At 41.5% G+C, this 15,869-nt stretch overlaps 1 protein-coding gene across 1 annotated transcript in view; it reads left to right on the top strand.

The window, feature by feature from the left end:
• The window catches only part of elfn2b (extracellular leucine-rich repeat and fibronectin type III domain containing 2b), a 32,271-nt gene extending 17,450 nt beyond the window's left edge, over nt 1-14,821 (top strand). Inside the window, exons 3-4 of the mRNA XM_087809833.1 lie at nt 10,996-11,488; nt 12,157-14,821. Coding sequence (XP_087665959.1) covers nt 11,165-11,488; nt 12,157-14,688 — 2,856 coding nt within the window. The 5' untranslated portion in view covers nt 10,996-11,164 and the 3' untranslated portion in view covers nt 14,689-14,821. The remainder of the gene's footprint in view (nt 1-10,995; nt 11,489-12,156) is intronic.
• Nucleotides 14,822-15,869: the final 1,048 nt, after the last annotated feature.

Raw genomic sequence — 15,869 nt, 5'->3', positions numbered from 1 at the left:
ATCACATGACGATCAAAAGAGCATCACATGACGATCAAACGACGATCAAAAGGGGATCACATGACGATCAAAAGAGGATCACATGACGATCAAACGACGATCACATGATGATCACATGACGATCAAAAGAGCATCACATGACGATCAAACGACAATCAAAAGGGGATCACATGGCGATCACATGACGATCAAAAGAGCATCACATGACGATCAAAAGAGGATCACATGACGATCAAAAGAGGATCACATGACGATCAAACGACGATCAGAAGAGGATCACATGACGATCAAAAGAGAATCACATGGCGATCAAACAACGATAAATAGAGGATCACATGACGATCAAACAACGATAAATAGAGGATCACATGACGATCAAAAGAGAATCACATGGCGATCAAACAACGATAAATAGAGGATCACATGACGATCAAAAGAGAATCACATGAAGTTCACATGACGATCAAACGACGATAAATAGAGGATCACATGACGATCAAAAGAGAATCACATGACGATCAAAAGAGGATCACATGACGATCAAAAGAGGATCACATGACGATCAAACGACGATCAGAAGAGGATCACATGACGATCAAAAGAGAATCACATGATGATCAAACAACGATAAATAGAGGATCACATGACGATCAAAAGAGAATCACATGAAGTTCACATGACGATCAAACGACGCTAAATAGAGGATCACATGACGATCAAAAGAGAATCACATGACGATCAAAAGAGGATCACATGACGATCAAAAGAGGATCACATGACGATCAAACGACGATCAGAAGAGGATCACATGACGATCAAAAGAGAATCACATGACGATCAAACAACGATAAATAGAGGATCACATGACGATCAAAAGAGAATCACATGAAGTTCACATGACGATCAAACGACGATAAATAGAGGATCACATGACGATCAAAAGAGAATCACATGACGATCAAAAGAGGATCACATGACGATCAAAAGAGGATCACATGACGATCAAACAACGATAAATAGAGGATCACATGATGATCAAACGACGATCAGAAGAGGATCACATGACGATCAAAAGAGAATCACATGACGATCAAACAACGATAAATAGAGGATCACATGATGATCAAACGACGATCAGAAGAGGATCACATGACGATCAAAAGAGGATCACATGACGATCAAACAACGATAAATAGAGGATCACATGATGATCAAACGACGATCAGAAGAGGATCACATGACGATCAAAAGAGAATCACATGAAGTTCACATGACGATCAAAGGACGATCAGAAGAGGATCACATGACGATCAAAAGAGGATCACATGACGATCACATGACGATCAAAAGAGCATCACATGACGATCAAACGACGATCAAAAGGGGATCACATGACGATCAAAAGAGCATCACGTGACGATCAAACGAAGATCACATGACGATCAAAAGAGGATCACATGACGATCAAACGACGATCACATGATGATCAAACGACGATCAAAAGAGGATCACATGGCGATCACATGACGATCAAAAGAGCATCACATGACGATCAAACGACGATCAAAAGGGGATCACATGGCGATCACATGACGATCAAAAGAGCATCACATGACGATCAAACGACAATCAAAAGGGGATCACATGACGATCAAAAGAGCCTCACGTGACGATCAAACGACGATCACATGACGATCAAAAGAGGATCACATGACGATCAAACGACGATCACATGACGATCAAAAGAGGATCACATGATGATCAAAAGAGGATCACATGGCGATCACATGACGATCAAAAGAGGATCACATGACAATCACATGACGATCAAAAGAGAATCACATGACGATCAAACGACGATCAAAAGAGAATCACATGACGATCAAACGACGATCAAAAGAGGATCACATGACGATCAAACGACGATCACATGACGATCAAACGACGATCAAAAGAGGATCACATGATGATCAAACGACGATCAAAAGAGGATCACATGACGATCAAACGACGATCACATGACGATCAAACGACGATCAAAAGTGGATCACATGATGATCACATGACGACCAAAAGAGGATCAAAAGAGCATCACATGACGATCACATGACGATCAAAAGAGGATCACATGACGATCAAACGACGATCAGAAGAGGATCACATGGCGATCACATGACGATCAAAAGAGGATCACATGACGATCACATGACGATCAAAAGAGCATCACATGACGATCAAACGACGATCAAAAGGGGATCACATGGCGATCACATGACGATCAAAAGAGCATCACATGACGATCAAACGACAATCAAAAGGGGATCACATGACGATCAAAAGAGCCTCACGTGACGATCAAACGACGATCACATGACGATCAAAAGAGGATCACATGACGATCAAACGACGATCACATGACGATCAAAAGAGGATCACATGATGATCAAAAGAGGATCACATGGCGATCACATGACGATCAAAAGAGGATCACATGACAATCACATGACGATCAAAAGAGAATCACATGACGATCAAACGACGATCAAAAGAGAATCACATGACGATCAAACGACGATCAAAAGAGGATCACATGACGATCAAACGACGATCACATGACGATCAAACGACGATCAAAAGAGGATCACATGATGATCAAACGACGATCAAAAGAGGATCACATGACGATCAAACGACGATCACATGACGATCAAACGACGATCAAAAGTGGATCACATGATGATCACATGACGACCAAAAGAGGATCAAAAGAGCATCACATGACGATCACATGACGATCAAAAGAGGATCACATGACGATCAAACGACGATCAGAAGAGGATCACATGGCGATCACATGACGATCAAAAGAGGATCACATGACGATCACATGATGATCAAAAGAGAATCACATGACGATCAAACGACGATCAAAAGAGGATCACATGGCGATCACATGACGATCAAAAGAGGATCACATGACGATCACATGACGATCAAAAGAGAATCACATAACGATCAAACGACGATCAAAAGAGAATCACATGACGATCAAAAGAGAATCACATGACGATCAAAAGAGAATCACATGACGATCAAAAGGGAATCACATGACGATCAAACGACGATCAAAAGAGAATCACATGACGATCAGAAGAGGATCATATGACGATCACATGACGATCAAAAGAGGATCACATGACGATCACATGATGATCAAAAGAGAATCACATGACGATCAAAAGAGAATCACATGACGATCACATGACGATCAAACAACGCTCAGAAGAGGATCACGTGACGATCACATGATGATCAAACGACGATCAAAAGAGAATCACATGACGATCACATGACGATCAGAAGAGAATCACATGACGATCACATCACGATCACATGACGATCAGAAGAGAATCACATGATGATCACATGACGATCAAACGACGATCAAAAGAGGATCACATGACGATCACATGACGATCACATGACGATCAAACGGCGATCAGAAGACAATCACATGACGATCACATGACGATCAAACGGCGATCAGAAGAGGATCACATGACGATCAAACGACGATCAAAAGAGAATCACATGACGATCAAACGGCGATCAGAAGACAATCACATGACGATCACATGACGATCAAACGGCGATCAGAAGAGGATCACATGACGATCACATGATAGGATGAAGGACGTCCTGCTGTGACGCCTGCGGTTGTGGAGCCTCACATGCGACAGTCGTGACTCGTCCTGACAAACACTTCCTGCAGCTGCAGAGACTGATGTGAAGACAGAAGCTGGTGGTGTGTGTTGCCATGGAAACAGGATCATGTGTAACCTAGATGTGTGGATTAAAGGTGCAGTGAAAGAGAAGAGCATCAGCAACATCTCCATCAAAGTGGGATCATCTGACCCACATCCTGGTCGCTGCCCTACAAGCGGATCATCCCTTAAGTGCTGCTGATTTCCCCGGAGAGAAGCTGCTGCACATTCTTAGTGATCATCTCATTCCAAACATGAAGCTCCTGCTCAGGGTGAGACGAGTGGAGGACGAGCAGAAGATCTTCATGAGTGGAGGACGAGCAGAAGATCTTCATGAGTGGAGGACGAGCAGAAGATCTTCATGAGTGGAGGACGAGCAGAAGATCTTAATGAGTGGAGGACGAGCAGAAACATCTTCATGAGTGGAGGACGAGCAGAAGATCTTCATGAGTGGAGGACGAGCAGAAGATCTTCATGAGTGGAGGACGAGCAGAAGATCTTAATGAGTGGAGGACGAGCAGAAACATCTAAATCAGTGGAGGACGAGCAGCAACATCTTCATGAGTGGAGGACGAGCAGAAACATCTTCATGAGTGGAGGACGAGCAGAAGATCTTCTTGAGTGGAGGACGAGCAGAAACATCTAAATCAGTGGAGGACGAGCAGCAACATCTTCATGAGTGGAGGACGAGCAGAAACATCTTCATGAGTGGAGGACGAGCAGAAACATCTTCATGAGTGGAGGACGAGCAGAAACATCTTCATGAGTGGAGGACGAGCAGAAGATCTTCATGAGTGGAGGACGAGCAGAAACATCTTCATGAGTGGAGGACGAGCAGAAGATCTTAATGAGTGGAGGACGAGCAGAAACATCTAAATCAGTGGAGGACGAGCAGCAACATCTTCATGAGTGGAGGACGAGCAGAAACATCTTCATGAGTGGAGGACGAGCAGAAGATCTTCATGAGTGGAGGACGAGCAGCAACATCTTCATGAGTGGAGGACGAGCAGAAGATCTTCATGAGTGGAGGACGAGCAGAAGATCTTCATGAGTGGAGGACGAGCAGAAGATCTTCATGAGTGGAGGACGAGCAGAAGATCTTAATGAGTGGAGGACGAGCAGAAACATCTTCATGAGTGGAGGACGAGCAGAAGATCTTCATGAGTGGAGGACGAGCAGAAGATCTTCATGAGTGGAGGACGAGCAGAAGATCTTAATGAGTGGAGGACGAGCAGAAACATCTAAATCAGTGGAGGACGAGCAGCAACATCTTCATGAGTGGAGGACGAGCAGAAACATCTTCATGAGTGGAGGACGAGCAGAAGATCTTCTTGAGTGGAGGACGAGCAGAAACATCTAAATCAGTGGAGGACGAGCAGCAACATCTTCATGAGTGGAGGACGAGCAGAAACATCTTCATGAGTGGAGGACGAGCAGAAACATCTTCATGAGTGGAGGACGAGCAGAAACATCTTCATGAGTGGAGGACGAGCAGAAGATCTTCATGAGTGGAGGACGAGCAGAAACATCTTCATGAGTGGAGGACGAGCAGAAGATCTTAATGAGTGGAGGACGAGCAGAAACATCTAAATCAGTGGAGGACGAGCAGCAACATCTTCATGAGTGGAGGACGAGCAGAAGATCTTCATGAGTGGAGGACGAGCAGCAACATCTTCATGAGTGGAGGACGAGCAGAAGATCTTCATGAGTGGAGGACGAGCAGAAACATCTTCATGAGTGGAGGACGAGCAGCAACATCTTCATGAGTGGAGGACGAGCAGCAACATCTTCATGAGTGGAGGACGAGCAGAAACATCTAAATCAGTGGAGGACGAGCAGCAACATCTTCATGAGTGGAGGACGAGCAGAAACATCTAAATCAGTGGAGGACGAGCAGCAACATCTTCATGAGTGGAGGACGAGCAGAAACATCTACATCAGTGGAGGACGAGCAGCAACATCTTCATGAGTGGAGGACGAGCAGCAACATCTTCATGAGTGGAGGACGAGCAGAAACATCTAAATCAGTGGAGGACGAGCAGCAACATCTTCATGAGTGGAGGACGAGCAGAAGATCTTCATGAGTGGAGGACGAGCAGCAACATCTTCATGAGTGGAGGACGAGCAGAAGATCTTCATGAGTGGAGGACGAGCAGAAACATCTTCATGAGTGGAGGACGAGCAGAAACATCTTCATGAGTGGAGGACGAGCAGAAACATCTAAATCAGTGGAGGACGAGCAGAAACATCTTCATGAGTGGAGGACGAGCAGAAGATCTTCATGAGTGGAGGACGAGCAGCAACATCTTCATGAGTGGAGGACGAGCAGAAACATCTAAATCAGTGGAGGACGAGCAGAAACATTTTCATGAGTGGAGGACGAGCAGAAGATCTTCATGAGTGGAGGACGAGCAGAAACATCTTCATGAGTGGAGGACGAGCAGAAACATCTAAATCAGTGGAGGACGAGCAGAAACATCTTCATGAGTGGAGGACGAGCAGAAGATCTTCATGAGTGGAGGACGAGCAGCAACATCTTCATGAGTGGAGGACGAGCAGAAGATCTTCATGAGTGGAGGACGAGCAGAAACATCTTCATGAGTGGAGGACGAGCAGAAACATCTTCATGAGTGGAGGACGAGCAGAAACATCTTCATGAGTGGAGGACGAGCAGAAACATCTTCATGAGTGGAGGACGAGCAGAAGATCTTCATGAGTGGAGGACGAGCAGAAGATCTTCATGAGTGGAGGACGAGCAGAAGATCTTCATGAGTGGAGGACGAGCAGAAACATCTACATGAGTGGAGGACGAGCAGAAGATCTCCATGAGTGGAGGACGAGCAGAAACATCTACATCAGTGGAGGACGAGCAGAAGATCTTCATGAGTGGAGGACGAGCAGAAACATCTACATGAGTGGAGGACGAGCAGAAACATCTTCATGAGTGGAGGACGAGCAGCAACATCTTCATGAGTGGAGGACGAGCAGAAACATCTACATCAGTGGAGGACGAGCAGAAGATCTCCATGAGTGGAGGACGAGCAGAAACATCTACATGAGTGGAGGACGAGCAGAAACATCTTCATGAGAGGAGGACGAGCAGCAACATCTTCATGAGTGGAGGACGAGCAGAAACATCTTCATGAGTGGAGGACGAGCAGAAACATCTTCATGAGTGGAGGACGAGCAGAAACATCTTCATGAGTGGAGGACGAGCAGAAACATCTTCATGAGTGGAGGACGAGCAGAAACATCTTCATGAGTGGAGGACGAGCAGCAACATCTTCATGAGTGGAGGACGAGCAGAAACATCTTCATGAGTGGAGGACGAGCAGAAACATCTTCATGAGTGGAGGACGAGCAGAAACATCTTCATGAGTGGAGGACGAGCAGAAACATCTTCATGAGTGGAGGACGAGCAGAAACATCTTCATGAGTGGAGGACGAGCAGAAACATCTTCATGAGTGGAGGACGAGCAGAAACATCTTCATGAGTGGAGGACGAGCAGAAACATCTTCATGAGTGGAGGACGAGCAGCAACATCTTCATGAGTGGAGGACGAGCAGAAACATCTTCATGAGTGGAGGACGAGCAGAAACATCTTCATGAGTGGAGGACGAGCAGAAGATCTTCATGAGTGGAGGACGAGCAGAAACATCTACATGAGTGGAGGACGAGCAGAAACATCTTCATGAGTGGAGGACGAGCAGAAGATCTTCATGAGTGGAGGACGAGCAGAAACATCTACATGAGTGGAGGACGAGCAGCAACATCTTCATGAGTGGAGGACGAGCAGAAGATCTTCATGAGTGGAGGACGAGCAGAAGATCTTCATGAGTGGAGGACGAGCAGAAACATCTTCATGAGTGGAGGACGAGCAGAAGATCTTCATGAGTGGAGGACGAGCATCAACATCACATCCCTCTTAATGTTCTTCAACCAATGATTCTCAAATACTTGAATACGTGTGACTGACCAGAGAAGAAGTTCTCGTGAAAGAACATGCTTGACCTGCTTTGATGCTTCAGATCCACATGAGACTTCACTGCTGCAGGTCACATGGTCCATGAAACTAGTGAAATATACGGAGCAACGTTGTAACGTAATATGAGTTCATGAACCTGCTTTGGTACAGTTGTATCACATTCAATTGTGTACTGTGTGTACTTGTGTTTACTGTGTGTTTACTGTGTGTACTTGTGTTTACTGTGTGTTTACTGTGTGTTTACTGTGTGTACTTGTGTTTACTGTGTGTTTACTGTGTGTACTTGTGTTTACTGTGTGTTTACTGTGTGTTTACTGTGTGTACTTGTGTTTACTGTGTGTTTACTGTGTGTACTTGTGTTTACTGTGTGTACTTGTGTTTACTGTGTGTACTTGTGTTTACTGTGTGTTTACTGTGTGTACTTGTGTTTACTGTGTGTTTACTGTGTGTACTTGTGTTTACAGTGTGTTTGCTGTGTGTACTTGTGTTTACTGTGTGTATTTGTGTTTACTGTGTGTACTTGTGTTTACTGTGTGTTTACTGTGTGTACTTGTGTTTACTGTGTGTACTTGTGTTTACTGTGTGTTTACTGTGTGTACTTGTGTTTACTGTGTGTTTACTGTGTGTACTTGTGTTTACTGTGTGTTTACTGTGTGTTTACTGTATGTACTTGTGTTTACTGTGTGTTTACTGTGTGTTTACTGTGTGTACTTGTGTTTACTGTGTGTTTACTGTGTGTACTTGTGTTTACTGTGTGTACTTGTGTTTACTGTGTGTTTACTGTGTGTACTTGTGTGTTGTGTGTTTACTGTGTGTACTTGTGTGTTGTGTGTTTACTGTTTGTACTTGTGTACTGTGTGTACTTGTGTTTACTGTGTGTTTACTGTGTGTTTACTGTATGTACTTGTGTTTACTGTGTGTTTACTGTGTGTTTACTGTGTGTACTTGTGTTTACTGTGTGTTTACTGTGTGTACTTGTGTTTACTGTGTGTACTTGTGTTTACTGTGTGTTTACTGTGTGTACTTGTGTGTTGTGTGTTTACTGTGTGTACTTGTGTGTTGTGTGTTTACTGTGTGTACTTGTGTGTTGTGTGTTTACTGTGTGTACTTGTGTGTTGTGTGTGCTTGACTGGGGTTAGGGTTTGTGTTGTTTGAAGCTGCTGGTCTAGCAAGTGAGAGTTTAAATATGAAATATATAATAGTAAATAGTAATTATTCCACATTTAAATTTTTAATTTAAACTTTAAACTTTACATTTAATTTTTTTTTTTTAATTTAAAATTTAAAATGTGTTTAATATTTAAAATGTGTTAAGTATTAAATATTTGAATATTTAATATGTAATATTTGATATTTGATATTTGATATTTGATATTTAATATTTAATATTTAATATTTAATATTTAATATTTAATATTTGATATTTGATATTTAATATTTGATATTTGATATTTGATATTTAATATTTAATATTTAATATTTAATATTTAATATTTAATATTTGATATTTAATATTTAATATTTGATATTTGATATTTAATATTTAATATTTAATATGTAATATTTAATATTTAATATTTGATATTTAATATTTAATATTTGATATTTAATATTTAATATTTAATATTTAATATTTAATATTTAATATTTGATATTTAATATTTGATATTTGATATTTAATATTTGATATTTGATATTTGATATTTGATATTTAATATTTAATATTTGATATTTGATATTTGATATTTGATATTTAATATTTAATATTTAATATTTGATATTTGATATTTGATATTTGATATTTAATATTTAATATTTGATATTTGATATTTGATATTTAATATTTGATATTTAATATTTGATATTTGATATTTGATATTTGATATTTAATATTTAATATTTGATATTTGATATTTGATATTTGATATTTAATATTTGATATTTGATATTTGATATTTGATATTTAATATTTGATATTTAATATTTAATATTTAATATTTGATATTTGATATTTAATATTTAATATTTAATATTTAATATTTAATATTTAATATTTGATATTTGATATTTGATATTTAATATTTAATATTTAATATTTGATATTTAATATTTGATATTTGATATTTAATATTTAATATTTGATATTTGATATTTGATATTTGATATTTAATATTTAATATTTGATATTTGATATTTGATATTTGATATTTGATATTTAATATTTGATATTTGATATTTGATATTTGATATTTAATATTTGATATTTGATATTTGATATTTGATATTTAATATTTAATATTTGATATTTGATATTTAATATTTGATATTTAATATTTAATATTTAACATTTGATATTTGATATTTGATATTTAATATTTAATATTTAATATTTAATATTTAATATTTAATATTCAATATTTAATATTTGGTATTTAATATTTAATATTTAATATTTGATATTTGATATTTGATATTTAATATTTAATATTTAATATTTAATATTTAATATTTAATATTTGGTATTTAATATTTAATATTTGATATTTGATATTTGATATTTGATATTTAATATTTAATATTTAATATTTAATATTTAATATTTAATATTTAATATTCAATATTTAATATTTGATATTTAATATTTGATATTTGATATTTGATATTTGATATTTGATATTTAATATTTGATATTTGATATTTGATATTTGATATTTGATATTTAATATTTGATATTTGATATTTGATATTTAATATTTAATATTTAATATTTGATATTTGATATTTAATATTTGATATTTGATATTTAATATTTAATATTTAATATTTGATATTTGATATTTGATATTTGATATTTGATATTTAATATTTAATATTTGATATTTGATATTTGATATTTGATATTTAATATTTAATATTTAATATTTGATATTTAATATTTAATATTTAATATTTGATATTTAATATTTAATATTTGATATTTGATATTTAATATTTAATATTTGATATTTGATATTTGATATTTGATATTTAATATTTAATATTTAATATTTATTATTTGTATTATATTAAATAATATATACTATAACAGGGAGTCGTCCTTGTGTTGCTCATAAACATTTGATCACGTGATGAAACTATGATTCATCTTCACTCAGAGTCTCAGTTCTTCGATCTTGATGCAGATCTGAACCATAAACCCATGAGTCGTTAAACAAGGTTAATCTCTGATGTTTATCTTCTTGCAGATCCTGCTTCGCTCCATCATCCCTGGAGAGCATGACGAGAAGCTGCTCCAACCAAAGAAACATGGCACGACTCCCGTGTTGACGAGCAAGGCATTCCTGGAGCTGTGACTGACAACAAACAAATCCTTCTTTCCTCCCGACACAAACGTAGCCCTCGAGACTCACAACCATGACAAGAACGTTCATCTGCATTCTCGCCTCCTTCCTCGTCTTCTCCCACGTGGCAGACGTGGTCGGCGGCGACTGCTGGCTGATCGAGGGCGACAAGGGTTACGTGTGGTTGGCCATCTGCAGTCAGAACCAGCCGCCGTACGAGACCATCCCTCAGCACATCAACAACACGGTGCACGACCTGAGACTGAACGAGAATAAGCTCAAAGCTGTGGCCTTCACCTCCATGTACCGCTTCACCAACCTCACGGACCTCAACCTCACCAAGAACGAAATCAGCTACATCGAGGACGGAGCGTTCGCTGGACAAGCCAACCTGCAGGTGAACTAGTTTCTTCATGTTGCATCATGAGGTTTACCTGGGGGGACGAGGAAAGACTCATACTTGAAGGTCAGATAGGTCAGGGTTTGAAACATGGGAGAGAAGGGGGACACAAGGATCTAGAGCTGATTGGATAACTTTTCCTGAGCGACACAGGAAAATACCATTTTTCTAGGAGAAGTCAGTACAACCAGTGAAATCTCCTCGAGTTTCCACTCAAGCATTGACGTCTCTGCAGCCTTGTTGCTGACGTCACTTGGCAGGTGCTACGTCTCTGGGTGTGAAAGATCTTCGCTCTACTTGAGTAACTCCAGTCAAAGCCGGAGCACGATGGTCTTGTGCTTGATACTGCAACCCTGATAGAACTTGCACCAGCCTTTGATAGAAACCAATAGAATGAGCCATGAAAGGTTTGACATGACTGACCAAGTGATGTTGATGTTCAAGACCCACAGAAGCAGTTTTACGACCCTGTTATGATTTTATTTTGGGAAGTTCAAATGTGCTTCAATTCAAGCTCCACAGCCAAAAGTCGTTTTCAATCACAAAGGTCTTGAGAAGAAAGCGGACAGTTGTAGAGGCTGAACAGATGTTCCAGGTCTGAATGAGGACATGATGGACACAAGATAGCGTCACGGTTGAGTAATGATCTGTTCTGTCTTCTGCAGGTTCTCCAGTTGGGTTACAATAAGCTGACAAATCTCACAGAGGGGATGATGAGAGGACTCGGACGAATGCAATGCCTCTTCCTTCAGCACAACCTCATCGAGGTCATTGCCAACAATGCTTTCTGGGAGTGTCCGAGTCTCAGCAGCATCGACTTGTCCTCCAACAAACTCGCTCGCATCGATCCGTCCACGTTCACGGTTCTCAGTCGACTCATGGTTTGTGAACTCGCAGCAAATCCTTTCCACTGTGGCTGTGATCTTTACACTTTTCTAACATGGCTGGAGTCCTTCAACAACGTGACACACACCTACGACCGGCTCCAGTGCGAGACACCACGGGAGATGAACGGGTATCCCTTGTTGAGCCCTATTGCTGCCGGGCACTCGGGCAGGAACGCCAAAAACATCCTCTTTTCCCACTGCAGAGACGGCGTGATGATCCATGGAATGACAGCTCTACCACCAGATCTTGATGGTCCATCTGGGATGGGTCCTGAAATGTTCGGGGGTGTTGGGCCTTATCACCAGCCCACGACCTCCTCGTCAACAGAAAACAGTTTCGTCCCAAGCATCAAGCTGCAACACATTTCAATCACCTCAGCGTCCCTCATCGTGGAGATCCCCAAGCCCTTCAGCAAAATGTACATCCTTACCCAGTACAACCACACGCACGTGTCTGATGTCATGAACTTGAAGAACAAGAAGGAGAAAATCACACTAGACAAGCTCAAACCTGACTCCGGCTACACCTTCTGCATCGTTTCCATCCGGAACTCTCAGCGTAACAACCACAGTTGCCTCTGGTTCACCACTCGTTCGTCCAGCGCACACGACATCCCCCTCACGGCCTCCACGACCACTCACTACATCATGACGATCGTAGGATGTCTGTTTGGAATGCTCATTGTTTTGGGATTCGTCTACTACTGCCTTCGCAAGAAGCGCGTGCATGATGAGAAAAATAAATCTATCTGTGTAAAGAAAACTATTCTGGAAATGCGATATGGACCTGAGGTGGCAGCGGCCGTGGCCAATGATCCGTCTGCGGCTCACAAGTTCCAGGAGCAGTCCAGAGATCTTCACCAGTATCAGCACCACCATGGTAAACCTCTCATGTCAACATCTTCAAGCTCCGGAATGCTTCACCCTGTGAACACAAGTACCTCCAGACTGTCCTCTATTCCACAAGTGGAGAAGATGGCCACTGCATTTTCTGAAGCCTTGGCTGCGAGTAAAGTCAACTACATGGACATCAGAAGTGGAGGAGGGGACCTGGACAGAATGGGGGACAGCGTACATATCGGGATCAGAGATCTGAGGGACGATGATGGGACTGACGTCGCAGATGATTCAGATGATGATGGGCACGGATCAGCATCAGAGATCTCCACTATTGCTATGGAGGTAGACAAGGTCAACCAGATTATTAACAATTGCATTGATGCGCTCAAACTGGATGCTGCAGCTGTGGCCGCTACAGGAGTGCCTCCAAATTCTACTCCCTCTTCCAATCCCACCTCTCCTCCTCCCACCAGCACCTCGTCCCTTACAAGAGGCCTGATACCGATCTCTCAAGGACTGACGGAATGTCAAGTTATGACTTCCAACAAAATCCCCCCCCCGCCTCCTTTGCCTTTGAATACTCCTCTTTCTGAACGCCCCGGGATCAGCGGTGGTGGCTTCGTGGCCACTCCCCCCTACAGGCCTCCCCCACCAGCCAACGCTGTACGCCCCATTCAAAGGCAAATGAGTGCTGATGCAGCAGTGGTTATAGTAAACTCTGTCAAGAAACAGTGCAGTACCACCTCCTGTGGTTCAGTAGGTCAGGAAAGAGAACGGGGAACAAGAGTCTACAGCCTTGATGTTCCTGAACCAAGGAGTCCAGATGGCTGCAATCAGCAACACCAGTACAGAGACAGGGCTAGTCCCCTGGGCTGTGGAGAGCCTCTTGAAAGGCTGCCTTTGGTGGGTAGTGTGAGCTGCAGCGGAGGGGCTGGTGGTGGCGACAGTGGTGGTGTTGGCGTCCAACATCATGACAACCAGAAACAGCACCACTACCATCAGCAGCAGCAGCAGCAACAACAACAACAACATCAGCAACAACAACAACAACAACATCATCAACAGCAGCAGCAGCAGCTGGACGTGCAACAGGACTACCACTGCTCGGAGCACCGCCACTCTGTCCCAGCTCTTTACTACGAAGGCTCCCACCAGGGCTCTCCAGCCCAGAGAGTTTCCTTTTTAAAGCCTCTGACACGCTCTCGGAAGGACGCCGCGTCTTATTCTCAGCTCTCACCTGTCCGCCACAATTCCAGCTACTCCGGCTACTCCTCTAGTCCAGAGTACACCTCGGAAAGCTCTCTCAGAATTTGGGAGCGTTTTCGTCCGTATCGCAAAGGTCAACGGGACGAGGCCTGTTATGTCACAGCTGGTAACGCCCTTCGAAAAAAGGTGCAGTTTGCCAAAGGAGAGGACCTGCATGACATCCTGGACTATTGGAAAGGTGTGTCGGCGCAGCAGAAACTTTGAGTGGAACAAAGATACGTCACATTCTGTCGCGCCTGGAGTGCACAAGAGGAAAATGTCTTGTTTTTGGCATGTTTGGTATATGGAAGACTGTGAAACTGTGCCTGGGTATGTTTTGATTTTCTTCTTCATTGTAGCACCTTCTTCTTCATCTGTAGTAATTCACAGGGATCCAAAGGTGGAATTTAGAGCGACCACGTTTGGCGTCCGTCAAGCGTCGTTTTCAGTGCCATGTTTTGACTGATCACCGCGGGGTACGAGGTTCCTCTCGGACCCAGGTTTGAAAAGACATCCCTACAGGTCTTAAGATGCAGATGAGGGTTATAGTCCTGCTGGACTGGCTGAGCAGTTTACAATAAATCTAACTTTATTTATAAAGACTTTAACAGTAACACTGAAGCTGAGGTAAAGTACTGAGGAGCTCGTCCAGTATTTATGAAGATCTACTGACGCACATCAGCAGGAGGAGAGTCTGAAACACTAAAACCTTGAGATCAGTTCATGGAGAAGGTAAAGTCTGTGGCTACTGTGAATACAATGTTTCACAGGCTTCGATGGAACCTTGTACATGTTTGGGCTAATGGTTCCTTTTAAAGATGTTTACATGAAGATCCGGACAACAACCGTAACTACACACTCATCACGAAGATGATCTGAACAGAAGACTGGAAATCATCACTGCTGCGAGTACTTCTTGTTTGCAAGTATAACTGACACTATTGTTGGCGTCACTGGCTCGCAACACAAACCACCGCAGGCTGGAGTGTCGTGACAGCGCCGGCTCGTTCGTCCTCAATGACAAACTCACTCGACTCTCTGGACCGTCACGAGATCCAAACAAAATCTTCCGCTACAAATACTCATGGCTGTCATTTGAACCAGCACTGTGTACTTAAAGAAGTATCTTGTCATATTTACACTTCAGTAGTTTGACAAGATGTTTATTTAAAGATACAAATGTAGACGAACCTTCAACATTAATCCTGAGAATCTCACAAGAGACTTTAAACTTTCTTTACTCTTTTCCTTAAACTTGAGCTCAGTCTTCACTCATCCTGGTCTTCCTGCTTCATCAGGCTCGTCCTGAAGATCATTGATCTCGTCCTGAAGATGTTTGATCTCGTCCTGAAGATGTTTGATCTCGTCCTGAAGATCATTGATCTCGTCCTGAAGATCGTTGATCT

Source organism: Callionymus lyra, chromosome 15 (assembly GCF_982586985.1).
Source record: "Callionymus lyra chromosome 15, fCalLyr1.hap1.1, whole genome shotgun sequence".
In the NCBI taxonomy this organism is placed as follows: domain Eukaryota; kingdom Metazoa; phylum Chordata; class Actinopteri; order Syngnathiformes; family Callionymidae; genus Callionymus; species Callionymus lyra.
Note: the sequence above shows the minus strand (reverse complement) of the source record. Positions and strands in the feature narration are given on the sequence as shown.